We start from the raw sequence: 21,137 nt of genomic DNA, 5'->3' as shown, positions 1-21,137 counted from the left end.
AGCCCTACGCATGTCCTCGCAACGAGGCGTGCCTGCCTGCCGTTTCGCGGACGCTTCATCGAATCATGCCAGCGAGCGTAATTTCCCACCGACGTCTCTACCGACGCACACACCCCCGTTCTTTTCCTGCGCTCTTCTTTTTTCTCCTTTCCTTCACCTCCCACACGACCCTCTTTTCCTCTCGTTTGCTCAGACACCCTGTACGCGCGCGACGGCTTGAAAGAGGGCAAACGGAGCATCCGGCGCACGTTCCTCCCGCTCTACCCACGTGAACGATAAATGAAGTGGATCCTGACTTTCCGCGTGATTACGCCGTTCCGGACGTGTCCTCGCGTCGTTCCCTCCCGCGCCGAATTCGATCGGTCGCTCGTGTTGTTCCTCGCGTTCGGCTGCTTGATTAGCCGACAACGTGAACCGACGACGCGTGCTGTTATCGCGCTCCTGCCAGCTCGCTCTCGAGAGCTCGATAGTCGTCGGCCAGCTCCGAAACGGAACGGAACGCCTATACACAGGTATATCGCGGACAATGTGAGCGCGTGTACCGCGCACACTTGTAACGATTCGCCGGTGAATGAGCCCATACGCCGCGAGAGCCATCCTCGTATAACTTTACAAAGGGACGGCAGACAATGACGAATGAATCGCTACATACCCCGCGCGGATAACGCTGCCCGTTCCGCGCGCCGATCGCGCGATGAGCGCCGTCCTTCTGGAATGCTTTTTCTCTTTTCTTTGTTCGTACCAACTCACTATCTCTCTCTCTCTCTCTTTCTCTCTCCGACCTCCTGTCCAATTCTCTCTCTTGCTCTCTCGCCCGATGATTCGCACCGAGCGATTATGCGCGTATTGTATCGATATTTAATAAATTCGACGTCTTCATCGGCGCAACGCCAGCCGCAAATGTTTCTATTGTCTCTCTGAGATGAATCGCGCGCTTCGATCTTTATCGACGTGGCGTCCTCGGAGCGTCATAATAATAATAACAGTAATAATCTTTATCGATGGAAATAACCCCTCCCCTCTTTTAGTATGAAGTAGTAATTCGATCGTAGATCAAAAATAGACTCGAAATTTTCACTTGAGTTACAAGGTAAAATCTAAGGCGAGAACTGATGAAATAATGTAAATAAAAAATGAAACGTCCATTTTCCTACGCTGTATTATTGCAACTGGTGAAAATGCATTTAATACTAGATAGTAACTGGACGAGTGTCTAGGAAAACTGTATGTATCTCTACATCTTCAGGATACGCATAATCAAGAACCACGTCGATGGGCGTAACCGTAGTGGACGGCCGGGAAAATTTGCCGGCGCTGATTTTTCGTCATTCGGCGAGTTATTTCACGGAATGCCGCCGGACTTCGCCGTCTCCGCTGCCGAGGGAGATTAAAGAGCGGGAAAATCTAATTTCGCCGGTTCGCAACGTTTGCCAATATCTTCTCCCCTTTTTCTTCCCGCTCTTCTACCCTCCCTTTTTCTTTTCTCCGGCACACTTTGCTACACTTTGCCGGGGAACTTATCACCGGAAGCGGGCGTGTGTGGGGAACGGGGAAAATAGCTAAGGTAGTAGCGCGCGCGGTAGTATCTGCGTATTGATTTCGTCTCGAGCTTTGAATCCGAATGCGACGAAACTGGAGGAGTCGTCCAGGTGAAACCGAGGACTCCGGGCCACTTTGCTCTCTCTCTCTCTCTCTCTCTCTCTGCAGCGCTCTCGTCCATAAATTGAATTTCACTCCGCCGCGCGAGCGCGCGCAGGAGTGCTACGACGAACAGGCCAACGCAATTAGCCCGAGAATAACCGAACAATTATGCGAGTTAGCTTCATTGTAACTACGTCTCCCGGCAAACACCGGCGGGGAGCGATCGATGTCGCTCGCGCAAAGTGTTGGAACGGGCGCCGCGCAAACCTAAATTCGCGAAGGGGAACTTGTTTGTCGCTCACGTAAGTCACCGTCGTCGTCGTTGTCGTCGTTCTCGATCGACGGGTGATCCGCCGGAGGACGAGATGGAACTGCTCGAGAGTGCACGTGGGGAATAATAGAGCGTAAAAAAATATCTCCCGAAGTCTCTCGACTGCCGCGCCAGCTTCCTCCCCCCTTTAATACAAAACGGCTGGGAAGCTCGCCGTTTTTGTGAAAGGCTTGGCAAATATTTGAGTTTCGCCGTCGCGAAAATCGTGCACCGGCTCGTGCGAAAAAGCGTTCCGCGGCGGATGCGAAGGACAGCGGTGGTGGGGGACGGGAGGAAAAGAGTCGTGAAGGGCAAAGAATAGAGGGAACGCTCGGCGATGAGAATGCCGGACGCACCGGAGGCGGCGGGGTGGAACGTGCACGACCGGAAGGAAGGCCGAAAAAATGGCAATTTTCAACGGACTTCTGTGCCAACATTTCCCGACCCTCGTAAGGACAAAGCTGAATCGCTCCCACTTTTCCCTCTCCCGCCTCGGGACAATCGAGCGAGTCGATGGAAAACCCACGCTGAGACACGACAATGTACTAAGAAGCTGCATCTCGACCGCGCCTTCGTGATGAAACTACCGGGGATGCATTATTTTCATCCGGCGGCAATAGATGACGAAATTATCGCGGCGACTCAAATCGACGGTTTTGAGATTTTTCAATCGTTCACACGGCGACAGGAACTCTCTCGATGAGAGAGGGGAAAGAATTCCCCGCGGTCGAGCCGAATATGTTCGCTTTTCGAAATCCCTCGGAGTGAAATCTCACTTAAAACAAGTGGAAAGTAGCGGTATTTTCAGTAGAAGAGATAATACCGCCACTCGAAACCGCAAGAAATCGCAAGAGTGAATGTTTCGCTCGAGTTTATAATGGATTCTGACTCTACACGAGCGAATGTTTCAATCGATCGGAGTGGATACACGGGGAAAAAGTTGGTGTTAATTTAACACTATATAATTTAGATCGACCAATCATAATCATAATCCGTGCGAAAAAAAGGATGTCTTCTATATTAGAAACATGATTGGTCAATTTTCTTCTGCATATGCATTATGTGACTATGCAAGATTGTCTGGATAGACCTAAGACTTTATATAAGAAAGTATATGTAATCTTATAAGGAAGTAAAACTTGCTCTTACATAAAAAAAATTGTACATAATTCTACTAAGAATATCATATTCTTGTTAATCAAGAATTATTTTTTCCATTGAGAGGAAAAAATATTTGGGATAGGAAGAATGATATCTTTAAACTGGTACAATTTTTACCGTTTGAAGATATCGTTCTTCCTACCCAATATTTTTCCCCTCCAACTCATGAAAATTATTCCAGAATAACATGAATATATTTTCAGTGTGAACTATATAGAATTTCTTTATGTAAGAACAAGTTTCATCCTCACATAAGATTCTTGCCTATAAGAGAATATGAGTCTTGAAATGATACCAATTCTTTTTCTGCGCATGTTCCTGCAATGGTGGATCAGACACGTCAGACTCTTCAATTCCGAAGTAAAATTACCCACACGACGATTCACAGTGAAGAATTCACTCTCTACGAGTGAACGCTCGCTCTAATTCGAACGAGATTTCACCCAGAGGAATTCAGCAAGGTCGTACGGCTTTTTTCACAATCGCGAGGAAACAAAAGATCTCATACGCCGAGTGCGGGGTCAATTTCGCGGCGACTTTCGACGGTCGTCATCGCCGAGGTGTTATTTCGCACGATCAGCGCACACGGCGTTGCAGATTCACCGTCGTCCTGCGCGCGACGATTTCCAGTCTCGATTCTAACAGCAGCACGCGTCTCCATGGGTGTTTCTCGGCCAACACCATGGCATGCGCATACAGAGCGCCTTAAGGTCTGTGCCATCGCCATCAGGAGAGGAGAACGCGCAGCCGGCGCAGACGGTTCTGTCAAAACCCCCACCATCCTCGCAGCTACCGAACACACAAAACATACGCATACACACACACACACACACACACACATGCGTACACCTCCTTCGCCGCCGCTGCAACTACCACCACCACCAGCAACCGTCACACCACCTCCAGTTCTCCTCTCCAGCTCTCTCTCTCTCTCTCCTCCAGCAGCGCGCGACCACCACCATCGCGGCCCACCACCATGGAAACCGACCAGTGCGCATTCTGACTTCAGTCTAGCGGACGGTCCGAACCTGGCCTGGTGTGTGTCGGCGCAGGTGTGTCCTCGGCGAACGAACTCCGGTCGTTGTTGCCAGCCGCGCTCGGTCGTCCGCGTCCACGTCGTCGCGCGGACTCCCTGGAGGTCGTCGTCGTCGCGGTTTCGTGCACGGTTTATACACCGCCGAGCGGAGGGGAAGCTGGGAGCGTGCACGGGAGTGTCGAGAGGGTCGCGTTGGCGGGGCCGAGCCGGGATTTATGGAACCACCCCATGGATAGTAACATGTCAACTGCCGCCTTCATGCACCGGTATGGGAAAAGAGAGAGAGAGAGAGAGAGAGCTTTTAGATCGATACTCGAGACGCGCGCGACGCACGCCGCGGCGGCCGACGAGCGCGCTTCCCCGTGTCTCTCCATGCGCGATTGGGGTTTCTCGTGGTCCCTCGCGGGCCTTTCGAAAAGGCCGATCGATGAGTTCGTTGCTATGCGGTGGGCTGATAGATAGAGGCGTATGAAGCGGCCCTTCGCTTCCCGTCGCGATTCCCATCGAAATCGAGGCGCCCACGGAGAGACCGGTTATGCGAATCAATCGGCGAGAATTCGCTCAGATATCGCTCGCGAAGTACAACGGCGTTTATCTCCTCGCGTCCAACTCGCTCTCGGCCCTCGGGAAATCGCGTTTCGATTTCGAAAAGTTCCGGCATCGGACTTTTCAGCTTCGCAAAAGGACGGCTCGATCGCAACCTCCGTCGCCGAGGCTGGCGAAGTTGAGCTGCCGATGAGAAAATCATCGCTCCGTACATCGCGATGATCGACAGGCCCGCCGCAGAGATTGGGTTATGAAAAGAATCGCGTTGTTTACGAAACGACCCGGTAACAATGAGATTTGTTGCCTCGTTGTTTGGAATCAACGCGCCAGGAACAATCGGCATTCAAAAGCGCCCGAATTCGTAATCAGGCTGCGCCGTTGTTTCGGCGAGTAATTACTTCGCATTCGACGTTGCCGAAGTGACGACAGAGCAAAAGATCCGATCTTCTTCTTCTCGATAATTCTTTTATACAGAACTCCGATCTCGTATTCTAATATCTCTTACACGCGCTAATTAAGCTGGAACAAATTCGAAAAACGCAATACAAGAGAATCTTAATTTATATCCGGAAACTTTCTAATATTTATGCTAATGAGGTTTCTTTCGAGAATATATAATGATGATACAAATTAATGTGTGTGTGTGTGTGTGTGTGTAATTTCTTTGGAATGAACTTTCCCTCTATTAGCGGTTTGTAGACGAAGAGACTGCAGTAGCGACCGGAGCAATTTTCAAACTTAATGCACGTTCAATGTCGCGTTTTTAGGATTTTTACTCTCGCGAATCGCGAAACAGAATAAATCGCGCGTATGCGCAAAATGTCCTACGATAAATTCCGCACACGTGTCGGATATAACATCCTCGATAGGAGGGCGACATGGTTCTCCATCGGATCGGCGAAGCGTGGAAGTCTCCGTCGAGGATCCAGTTGGTAATCGTATGCAGTTGCTGCAGCGCGGAGAGGCTACTTAGACGGCATTCCATTAACCTGCATTTTCACAGGCGCGTCACCTGTTCGGTTTCCCCGGGAACGACGCGATGTCGAATCGGACCAGCCCGGTTTCCTTGAACCTGCGGATACCGCAGCCATTGACCGCGGCCTCTCTCGCCTCTCGTCTCGTCCCCGTGACGAAAGGCCCTAAGTGCGCGCCCCGTCTCACTCGCTCTCTCTCTCTCTCTCTTTCTCTCGCACACACACACTCTCTCTGTCTTCGTCTTTTCCTCTCGCCTCCTTCTCCATCCGTTTCCCCACCTGCGCGATCTCTTTCTCATCTCTCTCTCTCTCTCTCTCTCTCGGATACCGGCGCGGGACGGATCCGTTTCTTTGACGGTCGTGCTAAAACGTTAATTGCACTCCACAAGACGATTCCGCTTGCGCACGTCGACATGTCCTTTTTACAATTTACGATCCCGCCGGAGTGGCCGCGCCGGAGTCTCACGCGGGGATAAAAATACACGTGGCGCTCGATAATAATGGGATATACACTCATCCTCGTTTGCGCCCGGTTATTCATTGTCACGATTATCCGGCCCGATAAGAATATAATTATTAATTATATTAATTATCGATCCTGCGCGCGCTCGCGAGGACGGTCCCAGAGGCGGCACGGCGAGGAAAACTTGCAACGGCGCACACGCGAGTTCGCACACGCGCACGAAAACGAACACTGGAAGAGGTATATATATCTCCAGCGCCGCGGGATATATTTTATCAACGCTGGCGGTGCATAAATCCCTTTTCCCTCGCGCGACTACCAGCCCGCTTACTCACTCCGCATTAATTCCGGCCGCGTTACCCTCCCTCTATCTTCCAGCAGCCCTCCGTGCATCGAAGTGCATCCCCGTGTTCGAATCTTTCTTTCTCGCTCCCTCTCTCTCTTTCTCTCTCCGTCTCTCTTCTTCAGGAGCGGCCGCGACGACCGCACCTCGTCTCGCCAGCGAACTCGTACAAAAGCGAGACGCGCGAGCAGCAATCGATACATCTCGGCTAGGCACGTATATCCTGCGGCTATCGGATGACACGGTGTCGATGGACGAGGAAAGGACTCTCGGACACGGCGCGGCGTTTGCCTTAACGAAACGAATGGCCGTGATTGCGATCTCGGTTCGCGAATTCTCTCTCTCTCTCTCTCTCGCGCGCGCAGATCGACGCTTGTGATAAAAAACGACCGGACACGTCCGAGCGAAATTGCGAAAGCGATTTGCGACCATGTAAATTACAACGGCCGCTTCGGAGAATCGTCGCTCGCACGCGCAGGTATCCGGCGTATATTCTTGGATTTCGTCCGTGAAATATTCAAATGTCCCGTGGGATATTCAGTTTTCTGGTCTCTCGATCTCTAATATCATCGTTGTTCGCCCCCCCCCCCCGTGTAAAAAAGGGGGGAGATTTATAGGTCTCGCGATGAATCTATTATAAATGAATTACGCGCGTCGTCGAAGCGGCCATTGTGACTCTTGCGAATAATTCAGGACGGAGGATTCAAACGAGTCGCACGACGGGCGGACGGCCGAGCAAAGCTCCAGGTAAAAACGCTCTTGAAACTTTGATCTCGCCCGGTGCGTCGAGGGAGAACGCCACGGGAGGAGGGGTCGGTGGGCGACACCACGAACTTCCGCAGCGTGTCTCAATTATGCAACGTTTTGCGGCTTCTGCCGCAGAGGAGTACGTGGCCGAGCGGAGAGTCTCTGGAACTGGAGCGCGCGCGGAAAAGTGCGCGGAAAAAGAGGATTTTCTCTTCGGCAACCGGTCGGTCGATCTGTCGATCGGTCGCCTACTCTCGTAGCTGGAGATGAGCGTGACACTTCGCCATGCGAGAAAGAATAAGGTCACGGAGTCGCTCTCGCATTATAGACCGCGATAAGTGCATTCACACTCGCCCGATAGGCGCATCTATCGCGTGTGCACCGGCCGCTCGCTCGGCCTGTTGCAACGCGCCTCAGCAGCATCATCGTGGACCCCGTGTTACACCGTCCGTGTGTATCCGTGACGAGGCGAACTACGAGGCGGACGACGAGACCGGCCCGGGGTAACGGAGTACTGCAAAGTGAAACTCGCGGAAGGTTTCCTATAGGGTTACACCCGGCACCCGCCGCTACCCGTTTACCGAGTATCGCCGAGTTTACCGAAACTCGTTTTACCTGTGCCCGTCGTCGCTGAACGTTATCGATTACCGACTACGGGCGTTTACCGCTCACCCGGAAGATCCGACTGCCGGAAGTTCGTACTACGCGGCGAACTTCGCTTCCCCCCCCCCCTCCCTCCCCACGTGTTCGATAGTTATCGCGACCCCGTCGCCTTCGCGCGAGGTATGTTCTCCGGCCGAGTCGTCCGAGATTCTCTATACGCGGTCTATACGTTCGGAATTCAGCCGACGAAGACGAAGTCGACGGCAATAGGCTTTTCTAATGAAGTGCCGTGTTTTCTCGTAGCTAATTCAAAGAATCCGACGCGCACGTCTCAGAGAGAAGTATCTCCTTTCGTCCAGGAGATCCAAAAGCTGTCGCGGTTTTAATCCGGACGATTTTTCTTTTCCGCTCGGCATCTTCCTTCTCTACTCTCCGGTAGGCGGCATTTCGTGTGCATCGCGTGATCGTGCGTAAAAAACAGAACTTTAATTATGTACACTCTTAGCCCTTGCTTTCTTATTTTTATTTCTTCAACAGGGGGGTAGGAGTGCCCGTTCAGATGATATATGATGATAATAGCAACTCTAAAACTGTAAAATTGTCGCTGCACTATTTGGTCGTGCATCACTTTTACACGTAATTTATATTACAAGCGTCATATCGTCAAATTGTTAGGTATATGTATTCCGAGCGACAAGCAAATATTATTATTATTATACCTCGATCGCGCGAGTGATAAGACCCGCTTTCTCTCTCACCCTTTCGCTCTCTTAATTTCTCACGACTGCCTTTTCCTCTTTTAACAACATTTCCTTTCCTTTCTTAGCTTTTATCAGAATCCTTATTTTTCCACGCGCGACGCGCTCAGTTTCTAATATACAACATCTAGCTCTAATTAGCCTGCCATTTACTATTTCTCCCGTTCCGCCACATTACTTTTAGTTTCTCCGTGAATTTCTTCCGAATTCCGATTCTCATTTGCGTCGTTCTTACTCGCCACTGTGATTTTAATTTCTCCCCCTGTCTCGTTGCCATGATATATTCAAATAACTATGTATATTAATCGCGCGCGCGGGGGGTCGATTCAGCCATCCGATAACAATTACGTATCATTACTGTATATTCCAAGCGTTTCTGACCCCAGGATTAGATACATGTATATTCGATTCTCCTCTATCTATCTATCTATCCACCCATCTATCTATTCATCTATCCACCTCTCCCTCCTTCTCTAACCCCGGTATATCTTCATTCAATTATAACGCGGTGACGATGGTCATCGGGCGGGGCCTGAAAGGCATTAATACCAGGACGATAACCCGCGGCAGGATCAACGCTGGGCGTGTTTCGCTGTTTCGCACCGGTATATGCATGCCGGTTCATCCTTGTTGCTTTTAGAACAATGCTCGTTGCGCTCGTGGCCGCGGCAGAACGCGGAAGATCGATGGTAACGGAAGGGATCCATAAACACCGGGACGAGCCGGCGTCCAGGCCGGCGCATGCACCGGGACGCGTCTCAAAGTCAGCAATCGTTTCGTAGAAACACCCGTCCCGCGGCTAAACGGTTTCCTGCGGAGTAGCGCGACTCGTTTGACCGTGTAAAACTTCCCCCTCCCCTCTCCGCGCCGATGATGTAACCGGCGTTTATCCGATCGTCAAATGAAGCTTACTTACTTACTTACGTTCGGCGAACGTTTTCCCATCCGAGACCCGGAAAATCGATGGCGGGATTACGCGCAGAACAGCTATTAATTTCGCGCCGCGGGACCCCGCGATTCGACCCGCGGCGAACGTCCTCCGATATCGTCCTGCAACGCGGAACGTCTCGGCCGCTTCCTCTCGAGCTCTTCGGCCGCCCTCCGGAAGCCGGAGAGCGCGCTCCTTCGAGACGAATCCGACGCGTTCATCCTCGGCTCCCTCGAAGTGTCACCGTTCGCAGAGGTGCAGAAACAAGGGTAGACATTTGATCGCTCGACCGGCGCGGCCGAAAGTTAATTTCAGAGCGATCGATGGCGAAACGATCGGGCAGGCCTGCGCGTCGCACCTGCGGTGCGCACGTAAATCCAGCTCTCTTCTTTCGAGCGCGAGAAAAGCGGGTTATGGAAAACGGATGTTACTTTGTAACCGTGTAATCTCCGTCCTTTACTTTCTTTTCACGGAGAAAACAAGCTTCTGCTGAAAACAGCAAGCTGTTTGTTAATATAGCAAATATATTTCTTACACGGAAAAAATCATTTCGCTGTTGCAGCGAGACGTTGCGACAGCAGTAAAATTTAATCGGCACAATTGTTTCGCCGTATGTCCAGCAAGTAGCAATTAATGTTCTCACCAAATCTTTCCGCCGTCCGAACAGATTCTCTTCCGTTATTCTGGCGAAATTCTTTCCTCCGTGTTGACGATTTCAGAAGGTTTTCGGTCCGCCTTTCCCTCACCTTCCAGCGAGGTCGGATTTGAGGACCGTCCGCGCGAGCTCTTCAACTTAGCGACTCCGAGGCTGAGATTCGCGATATTTTCAGCGCTTCTCGAGTTGCGCCCGGCTCGAGAGAGAGAGACTCTGATCCTCTTGACCAGGTAAAGTAGGTCTACTAGCGCGTGGTGCATACGTGGTGGATCTGTATCTACGGGCTCGAGTGCAGTATTCGACTAGCGCGAGCTGGAGAGTCGCGAGCCTACTTCTAACCGAGGAGCGTTATCGGCCGCGACGGCTTCTCTCGCGCGAACCCGGAAGATCGATAGGCGGGAGGAAGTCGTTCTCGAGGTAAAGCACGCTCGATTTTAACGGCGAGCCGGCATCGCGATTCACCTCCCTCCTTCCCTCCTTGCCGGCAACACAGTCCACTTTTCGAGGAATTATTAATGTCCGCCCGGAGGCCGAAACGTTTCCCGTCCGCGTTGCCGCCTCTCGGTGGCCCCCTCGGAAGCGGCCCCTTTCCGGAGAGAGATTCCCGCGCCCGCTTTCTTCTTATTGATTTTAATACGCGTGTACGCCGTTCGAAACAATTATGGATCGTCCTTTCGATTAGCGCGTTACTTTAAATAATCAAATGGCAGAAGTAGGAAGAGATTGAAGCATCAGAGCCGTCCGCTGAATGTCGGAGCTCGGAGATCATTTTTCGAGATTCCTCTAAATCCAAGCAAGAGGATAAAACTTTCGTCCGACGCGCTGAGAAACCAGTTTGCCCGGATCAGTCTGTAAGTGGACAACCAGACGCGTTTGAATTTCATTCCAAATTCGGTTTTTTACAGCCAGAAATTCGGTTTCCTCCAACCAAATTCCGGTACTCGTAATCCTTTCAGTGTGTAACGCACGTGCCGAATTCGCTTTCCCAGGCTTTCTACATGCGCGTGGTGCGGCATACATACATGCATCTGGTGTAAATATGTTCATATTTAAATTGGCCGCTCGTATGTACTCGGTAAAAGCTGTAAAACTGACAGGTGGAATCGTTTATTCGGCGCGATCGGTGACGATCAGCGCGTGTATTTCCATCGTGCGCCACGGCGTTCGCCGAGTGATAACGCGATTAAAGAGCGAACTTCGCGATAAAACTTTACTACCGCGGAATATCGGCCTGATTTCTAGATTAACGGCCGTTAATACGCGGTCGCTTTTCATTCTGGACGGCGTGTACGCTTATTAGTCGCGGCAAGTGTTGTTTCACCTCGTGCCGGAATGTTCAGCGAATCGCGATATTACTCGGCGACGCCGAGGTATCGTGAGTAGTGAGTAATGAATATGTTATGCGCTCTTGCCGGCCCTCTTTAAATGCGCAACGTGCATTTCGCTTTTACGCCCGGGCAATAACGATCGCGCGCCGGCCGGAGCGGGGAAAGTCAGTCTCGCGCGCGGTTTTTGCCACGAAAAAGCTGGCTGGGAGCTATTTCCCGTCGTCGTCGTCGTGTTTATCGGAGAAAATCGCGGTTTTCCCGCCGTAACATGCCGCGCAATGTGGACCCCGAGCCGGAGGACGCGCGGTTTTCCTTCCACGAAAACCATTCGGCCACTCGTGACGCAGCGCTTGCGGTCTATCTGAGGTGAAAATCAATGAGGCGCGCTCGCGTGATCGCGTGTCCGGCCGCGAAGTCGCGAGGGTTTCGTTCTCTTCGTTTTTCCACGGCGGAAAGGCCTGAAACACCGGCGCGAAGAGCGCGACTTCGTCGCTCCGCGCGAAATATCGCCCGTCGTTCGACGACGTCGCGCTATTCCGCGCACTTAGCAATTTCACGTAGTTTCACTTTTTCTTCCGCCTCGCGTCGCTTTCCCTTTTTTGCTGCTCCGTATTTTTCGATACCGCCGAATCGAAAAGGACGCGCCTCTGTGTAAAACTCGCCGTGCCCGTCTCTGACGGCGGATTAGCATTCATCGATTCCGAGTACCCCGGTTGTTTCGAGACGGAGACGATGACAAAGGGAGAAGCAGAATTATGCACCGAGCCCGGCCATTACGCCGAGAGCGTGTATACGATCGCGGTAATAATGGTGCATTAACAGCGAACTTATGCATTAGGCAGACCGATAATGAGAGAGGTGCAACGCGGGAGCGATGCAAAAACGTCGCTTTTCGTAATCCGCGCCGGCAGATTACCGATGACTCCTCTTAGCCTAAATCGTGCGCCTTCGCCGTCCGATATCGGGCCCTAATTAAGGAAGCCTAATTAATCGGACGGGGAGGCGATAACCCGAGACGTTGCTTTAAGAGAAAGAGACTCGCGCCGGTCGGCGTCGACTGGTGTGTCCAAATTAAGGTTGCATACATCTGCATAACCGTAACGTTTATTTATTTCGAATAAATCGCCGACGTGAAATTTCCGCCGAGGCAGATATGCGAAACGGCCGGGCGATGCTCCCTCTCTCTCTCTCTCTCTTTCTTTTTCCCCCGAGAACGTCGCGATCTTTATTCGACGGCCGGATGTGGAATCGCCCGTCGCGCAATACACAATTCGATTAATCCTCGGCGTGCGGCGTCTTCGCGTTCAATTAAGTGGCTTATTCGAGTGTTAAATGATATTGCGCTAATTACACCGCGGCATTAAAATTCGCGCAACGACCGTTCGCGAATAGTTGCGCGGCATAAGTACGGTCGAGTAACACTTATCGTTTGTATCGCGCGCGGCGTATTATATAAATTGGAGAGAACGATAATGAGCGAGAACGGGACAGATAGAAAGAGAGAGAGAGAGAGAGAGAGAGAGATGAGGGGGGAGAAGGAAAGAGACTCAGCAACTTTCGTAATCCGTGCTGCGAATTTGGGGCGAACGGCAATGAGCGGAGAAAGAGTGCCGTCCTACTTGCATCCCCTCGACAAGAGGAAGAAGAAGAAGAAGAATAAGAAGAAGAAAGCTCGTATGATAATCCCGACCACCGGGCACGATACACACACGGTATTTATCGGGTGTGACAAGTGCCCACGCGAAAAAAAGAGAAAAAGAAAAAACAATCGAGAGAACTCCACGGTCGTCTCGGGGTGCGTCGCTATTATTTAAATTCGTGCGATTCGCCTTGCAGCCCGCGAAGGGCCCCGGTGGCAGCCAAGAGCCGAGCTCTCGCTAATCGCCGTCATAAATTACGCTACTTTACCGGGGTTATTAGAATTAACGTCCGCGATATATTATATTGATATAATTACGCGTCGCTGGACGCTGCGCCCTAATTGCTCACTTAATTCAATAATTGCCCGAAAGACATACACGTTTCCGAGATTGGAGAGAGAGAGAGAGAGAGAGGGAGGGGGAGAGGAAGAGAGAGATTCCTGTTTACGGCTATTACTGACCCGACGTTGCGTTGCATCGCGCGTTGCGTCGCCGTGGCGCGCGGTGGTGCGCGCATCATGAGAAATGTAGCGCATAATCGTTAACATACCGTGGCGACCGCGCCGTGCAATTCGATGCATCATCGTCGTGGGCGACCTCGGAATATATATCTACGCGTATCGACGGCACCGACGGTGATCCTAAATGCCGTGGAGCTATAACACGGAATTATGACAATTCCCGGCGATACGCGTGCGCAAGACGATGCCGTCCCGCGGATGCATAATTCCCCTCAGGTGGCCGCGTTTTCCTGGTCACCGCGAATGCGTAACTCCGTGCGGTGGACTCGAGGAGTCGGGGGATTCGCGGTTATCGGCGTGCCCCCGACGCGTACCACGACGTCTCCAATTTGTTTCCATCGCGTCGGACCTCGGAGTGAGCTTATCGCTCGTAATGAGCGAGCATATCCGCTCGTCCGTCCGTACGTGTCTCTGTGTACGCGTCTGTATGTGAACGTACGACCGTCGGAACTATTTCGTATCGACACCGCCGGTGAGGGGAGCATCATCGATCATCATCGAAGCGGCGATTCATCATCGGGCCGCGTCGGTCTATCCAGACACAGGCGGACAGGAGACAGGCGGCTCTCGCGCGTTCGGAAAAAAGGTCGCGGTGGCCGATAATCGGTGACTTGCGATTTTCGTCATCCCGCGTGGCACCCGCCGTGAGAGAGTACCTCGCGAAGCGAAAGGAAAGCGCCGAGGGGAAAGAAAACCGCCGGCCGCTGGAATTACGCCGGCAGCGCAACGCGAGATTAGCACCGTGCACAATTTAATGCAACACCGTCGTCGCGCTCGGCCTCGAATACCTACAGGGTGATCCCGACGCATCGAACAGCGTCGAATTCTCGCGGACGGATTCCCCGTCAACGCTCGAAAGCGACTTGACCACTTTTCGCGAGAAACCAAGTCCAAGTGTCGGCGATTCTCGTAGCGCGAGCGACCGAAGCAACCGGGCTTTCCGATTCAAGTCCTGCAAGGATAGAAAGTAACAGATCGTTTCCGCGCAACACGAGTGTGTAAAATACACCTTGCGGACGCCTTTAGATTCCTTCGCTTCTTTGGGGGGCCTTGCGGATATCTCGAATTCTGATTCAGACATCCCGGTTTGTCTCATGCTTGGCTTTAAATCGGGTCCGCTTTCTCTGGCAGAATTGTAATTGCAGGCTCGGTTATCAAGCCGAGCCGGTGTCCGAGAGCTAAAAGTTCAATTAAAGCTCAATTAAAAGAAAGTATTCGCGCGCCTGGCGAGCCCGGCGACTTGATTTAACATCACCCTGTATGAACGTGCGCGGCTACGTGCCTACCGCTGTATCGGTGCCGCTAAACAAACGAACGAACGAACGGACGAACGAAGGCCTGCACTTCGTAAGTCATTATTAACTCGCGTATAATTATGCGGCGAGGTGGAGGAACGGGCTCCCATCGGGGATAGACGAGCGGGCAAAAGCGAAGATTCGCGAGCGCGAAGTGTGTGGTGGTATTTAAATTGGCTTAGCGCGCACATACGCGCCGGCGTACGGTTCGTCCTTTGAAGAACTCGCCGCGCGATTATCTCGGCTATTCTAAGCGGACATCCTGCCTACGGCGTGAGGCCGTATACATCGAGCCGCGGCATCGATACTACCATATCGCAGAGACGTATGAGTATTACACTCGGTATCACCGGCAGAATGTCGATGCGCAGTTTATCAACGCTGGCGTCGATCGTCGTGCCGAAGAGCGATCCGTTTTATATCGCTCGGACGGTAATGTTAATTGAATAATGCGGGCGCAATTAATTTATATACAGATAATATTTTTGTCAGCGAAACGCGAGCATTCTGAAAGTCTCATTCGAGGCGGCCGGTCTGTCAAGCCATTTCTTTTAGGAATCCTTATGAATTTTTAGCTGCTTTTAACATCTGCTTTTAATTTCTTCTAAGTTATATTAAGGATTTCAGTGAAAAACTACTGTGATTAAGGATTAACATAGAGACGTTATGCAAAAATTTCAGAATTTTTGACCATTTTGTTTTGAAGATGTAGCCACAGGAAATTTATAATTTATCATAACGCTTGTGATATATGTGCACATATACATATTCAAATATTTATGTACCACTTTCTATTATGTGTTCATTTCTATTAGCTGATATGCTGTATATGCTGATATGATGTATAAATAAAGCGTTAATATCGTGTAATATTATGCATATATTTTTTTAATTTCGGAAAATTAATATTTACTATTTAGTTAAGCAAAGTTACAGGAAAATCTTCTTCTCAGTAATAATAATTAATAATAAGTTTATGAAGATGCTTTTTAATATCGCCTAAAAATCCCTAATATCACACTGAAAATCCGGTGTTTTATGGATCAACCAGTTCTGTTAGAAATGAAAAGTCGAGTCGACGTCGGTGCGTCGAAGAATGGAGATCAACGTAATTTTGTTACAAACGATATTTTGCATTCACATTAACTAATGCCGACGACTGGTCGAAATTTAAGCTCATATCCAAGTTGAATCGACTACGAAATTTCGACCGTCGACAGACCACTGCCAATCGACGTCGATTCGACTTCTCGTTTCTGGCTGAGTACCCCGGCGGATCACACGTGTCGAAGCGAAATGCCATCGAAGTGAAGTGTAATGATACACCTCTCGAGAAGCGCCGTAGACTTCGGCTCCGAGAGGAGAAGAACCGCGCGAGGAGTTGAGGTGAAAGGGAGGCTTGGACCGAAAAAGAAAAAAAGGCCGCGCTAAAAACCATTGTCTCTCGAGCGGCTTTAAGCTTAACGATCGCGAGCGGGACGGCCGCAATTTTCCGTTCTGTTTTACGCACCGTGGTTAATACCGGTCATAATCTCACTTACGGCGATCCCGTGACAACGGTTGTGTTTCGTAGAGTAATGGAAAGTGGCAGTGAAAGTCGCGGCCCGCGAATCGCGAGAGGCGGCCGAATGCAAAATTTCTCCTGTTTGCGCGATTAGAGCGATCTAAGCGCAGGACGCGCGGCTCCGCTCTCAGGCGCGAAGCCTGGCCGACGTGGACTGTCGATTTCCACTGAAGGTTGACTCGCGGGATTCTGCGGGAACCGTTCGAGTTTCGCCGAACGGGTTTAACACGCTCGTTATCTCAAGTGCAGCCTGCTTTGCGATACGACTTCCTGCCCCGGACAGTTACGAATATATCCCCAATTTCAGAAATCAACCACCTGAGCGAGCACCTGAGCGAGCGAACGAACGAACGCGACGCACTTTTCACACGCCCGAACAGAGAGACGCGATCCCGTAAGACGACGTACGATTACACAATCGTACAAAAGTGGGCGAGTTTCCAGTCTATGCAGTCACACGATGTGTTACATTTTCCGAGATGATTTACGGCGCGAGAAAGCGCGCAACGGTTCGCCCGACAATCGCGAGTCGCGTTAAGTTCAATTGAATCTTACGCGAGCGCACGCTCTTGTCTCTCTCTCTCTCTCTCTTGTTTCTCCGTCCTCGTTCCGCCGTTCGTAAGAACGCCGGCGGATCGGGGAGTCCCGCTGATTTGTGCAAACGGTGCGTTTCTGCAACGTGCCGTAAACCCCGCGGGAAATACAAGGCGAAAACATAAAGGAATAATTGCGGAGCGGTTAAAACCGATAACCGTCGAACCGTTCTCTCCGTCTCTCTCGAGAATGTTTCACCTGTCTGCGGCGCTCGAACGTCCCCCGTCCTCCCTCCGTCGATTTCCACACGGCCACGGCACAATTCTGGGATTCTCAGCTCTCGTTACGACTCGTCTCTCTCGCCCGCCCGGACTTTTCTACCTCTCTCGCGAAATTTTTCCGCCGGTTGACGCTTGTGTAACGCGGACTATTGTCCGCGCGCACGCCGACGTTACCCCCGACGTTTCCAGCAGCGCGAAGGGAACTCGCGCGACGAACACGCGGAGGCGAGCAAGCCGTGTCGCGGAATGTCGCGAGAAATTAATTCAACGCGTGAATCGCCTCCGGGATCTCTTCTTGCGGACGAAGACCTTGATTTAATTATACCCGAGACTTGCCGAATTTTTAGGCCCCCGCGGTGCGGAGAAATACTCTGGGATGCCATACTTGAGAGCATCGATTTCTTTCTGCAAAGTTTGCGTCGCACTGGCTGCGCGGGATTATATGAATGCTTCTGCGAAAGTATGCGCGGAAATGAGCCGGAGTATCGTTAATATATAACGGAAACGATCGCAAGTGTCACAATTGACACGTCTCCGGCTGTCGGTTAGCGTAAATATTTCTCTGATACAGAAATGCTTCAATTAGGAAAATGTCAAGGAACACGTTTATACCTTTTCCGATTGAAGATTGAAGGGTCTAAAAAGGTGCAGAATGTTTGTAGAAAAATCTTTACATATCTCGGTTACAGATTTTCTGTCAGACGTGGTAGAATATAACAGCGCACATTCGTCAATCATCGCACTCACAATTATCGCAATTACATTTACGTAAGATCAATACGCGCGAGAGAGATGCAAAAAGAATAGCGCGATTGTGTCAGTGTTTATGTAACGTGACATTTTACCTTTATCGGATTCATCATCGAATCTGACGTTCCCTTAAATCGACTTCCGAGCGGACCGATCCAACTACGAGAGATACGCGCGTTTTCGCGCGCGCGCGCGCGCGCGGAAATTCTCTCACAACGACGACAACAACCTTGCACACCCGCCAATGTCGATGTGAAAAACGCGCGCGAGACACGCGCGCGCGCGCGCGCGATAACGATCGTTAAGTTCGACACGAGTCGGCGAGCGCGAGATCACGCGCGACAAGTCGCAAAAATTCGCGCCGACTTGTGATTAGACGCCGCTCGATTTCCCGTGTTTTGCTTTGATTTCGCGTTCTAACGAGGTGCCGGAGAGAAAGAGGGTGAGAGCGACATTTCCTCGCGAGGATTTCACTTTTCCTCGATTTAATTTCCCGATTTCCTCCGTGATTACTCGAAGCGACGACTTCCTCGTCGTCCTTGGTCTCGCTCATTTCCGATTAACCAGCGGGCCCCGTGACGTCCACCGTGATTACGCATTCGGGATCATTTGCGGATATCTCGGCGAAAAACGATCGGGAACAGCTTCCAGGTCGAATTAGTCACGCGGCGGCTCGTGCAGCCGCGACTCATTCTGGAAATAAACGCGCGCGCCGCAAGAAAGACGCCTGGAAACGCCGTCGCGCAGCTACGGCGCGCGCCGTTCGGAACTTCAGGTGCGTGAGAAAACTCACGCCGTGGCGGAGCGAGAGGCTAAGAGGTGGTGGAGGAAGAAGAAGAGGAACATTGCATAATTAGGGATTGCGATGTCGGATTACATCGCGTCTATAACCCAGGCTGGTAGAAGTGCGCCGAGCACACAGTCTCATCCTCCCTCCTTTGCCGGAGGAGGCCGGCAGTCTTTCCTTCTCTTTGGCACTCGTGCACTCGGCGGGTACAGGATGTCTCAAAGACGAAAATAGAATGGCCATGCGAGCGTTCAGAGCGGATTTCCCATCGGCGACGCCATTCTGATCGTATGTTTGGCGTGTTTAGATGTGCCACCTGCTCTCCGCGAGAATCAGTCGCTCGCATTTAGCGCCAAACGTGCGCCGGGAATACGAGCCACCCCCTGAGGAGCGCTATTATCCGTCACGGTTTGTCAATCAGATTCCCGTCGAAATGGATATCGTTTCGAAACGGCGGGTTCGTCAGCCACTCGATCGCTTGCTCTCTAAAATGCAGTCGGTGTGTTATCACTGAGAAGCAGTCATTGGGGCTCATAAATAGAGAACGGTAAATCGGTAAAATTTCGCTGATAAAGTCGACCGAAACGGCAACGACTGCTTCCACCGAAGAAATCTGATTGCAGAATAAAAGTGAACAAGATATCATTTGTCATTTCTTTTTTATTATCTCAATTATTTTTAAGGTGTTGTCATATATATAAATATATATCTCTATGGGACGTGTAACAGTGATATGCAGTGAATCTTTCACTCGATGAAATTAGCGAGGTGCGAGACAAAAGAGCCAAGTGGAAGTGTTCCCACTAAACATGAGCGAATGCTCACTGATTACCGGCACAATGCCGTTTCACCGATTCAATTAGTAACATTTTCACCGATTCGACTTAAGAGAGTGCGAGTTTTAATTCGGCTCTCTTCTCCGATTGCTTCACTCGGGGTTTCAGCCTCTCCGGGGGAGAGGGGAATTTTCCGGGAGGGGGAAGATCGCGCTCGAGCCCGCCGGGTCAAAATTGAACGTTGATATTAAGATCACGGCTTGTGGAGCATCCTGTAGACGAGAGTGCAACACGCGAGCACCCATACCGAGCAAGAGGCGCGTATCTACGATTATTTATCCACGCGTTGAACAAATACCACGGCGCTCGCGCGTACGTGCGCTATGGGAAAGGTCATTGAAAAATCCCGGCTCTCTCTCGCGCGCGCGCGCGCGCAACAGCGCTAGCGGAATAGAACCGTCGTTATCTCGCGGACGATGCGAGAGCGGCGAACCTGCGCGAGTCGATAACGCCATCGTCGATCGTGGCCGCGGCTCACCACGGGGACGAATGAATGGAATTCGCAGCGGAGAGCCAATTACTACGAGTTTACGATCGGGGGGGCTACTTGCCGGCGGAAACTCGGTTAGCCCTTAACCCTTAACCCCGCCGGATCTCCTCGGCCACAATGCATCGTACGTTGGGCGTCGCAGAACGAAACGGCTGTTTCTTTCAGTCCGTCTCGCGATTGTCGAATCGACGTAGTTGGTCTGTCAAACTATTTTCTTCGGATTAAAAAGATTTCTAAGAAAATCGTTCGACGAACCAACTATCTCAGTTCGAATTTTAGCCGCTGATATTGATGGAAATACCACCTATACGTCAGCAAAGTTAGAAAACGAGTTGGCAATTTGGGAGTTTAGAGGTTCCCAACTGAGGATAACGCTTTTCACACGTGTCTCTCGAGAGGTTAATGTTCCATTTTTAATTTTTATCTAAGTCACATTTAGAATGTCAGTGGAAAACTATTGTGATATTAAGGAGTAATATAGAGACATTATACAAACATTTCAGAATTACTGACCATCTTGTTTTAAAAATGCAGCCATAGGAAATTTATTTATGTACGTATTATTCATTTATATACGTACATATACATATTTAATTATTTATATATCATTTTCTATCATGTGTTCACCTCTACTAGCTCAGCCGACGTATAAATAAATCATTAATAAAGAAAAATAAAAAATAAATAATATATCCGTATTTGTAATATTGCATGTATTTATCTTAATTTCGCTAAAAATCAACATTCATTACTTAGTTTAATAAAGTTACAAGAAAATCTTTTCCTCAATAAATAATAAACTTATAAAGGGGCTCCTTAATATCGCTTTTGAAAATCCGAGTGGACTATCTTAAACATTTTAACGATTTAACGATATTTTAATTAACCTGTTAACGACCGTTAACACCTACTGACGATTTAACGCGACTGAACGCGGCTAAAGCCG

At 50.5% G+C, this 21,137-nt stretch overlaps 1 protein-coding gene across 3 annotated transcripts in view; it reads left to right on the top strand.

Annotated features, from left to right (window-relative positions):
* Window positions 1–4,118: 4,118 nt before the first annotated feature.
* The window catches only part of LOC106745604, a 46,614-nt gene continuing 29,595 nt past the window's right edge, over window positions 4,119–21,137 (top strand). For all 3 annotated transcript variants that reach the window (XM_014621361.1, XM_014621360.1, XM_014621359.1), the window contains exon 1: window positions 4,119–4,414. In XM_014621361.1, coding sequence (XP_014476847.1) covers window positions 4,377–4,414 — 38 coding nt within the window. In that variant the 5' untranslated portion in view covers window positions 4,119–4,376. The remainder of the gene's footprint in view (window positions 4,415–21,137) is intronic.

This window comes from Dinoponera quadriceps, unplaced genomic scaffold, assembly GCF_001313825.1.
Source record: "Dinoponera quadriceps isolate SergipeBrazil2010 unplaced genomic scaffold, ASM131382v1 scaffold1476, whole genome shotgun sequence".
In the NCBI taxonomy this organism is placed as follows: Eukaryota; Metazoa; Arthropoda; class Insecta; order Hymenoptera; family Formicidae; genus Dinoponera; species Dinoponera quadriceps.
Note: the sequence above shows the minus strand (reverse complement) of the source record. Positions and strands in the feature narration are given on the sequence as shown.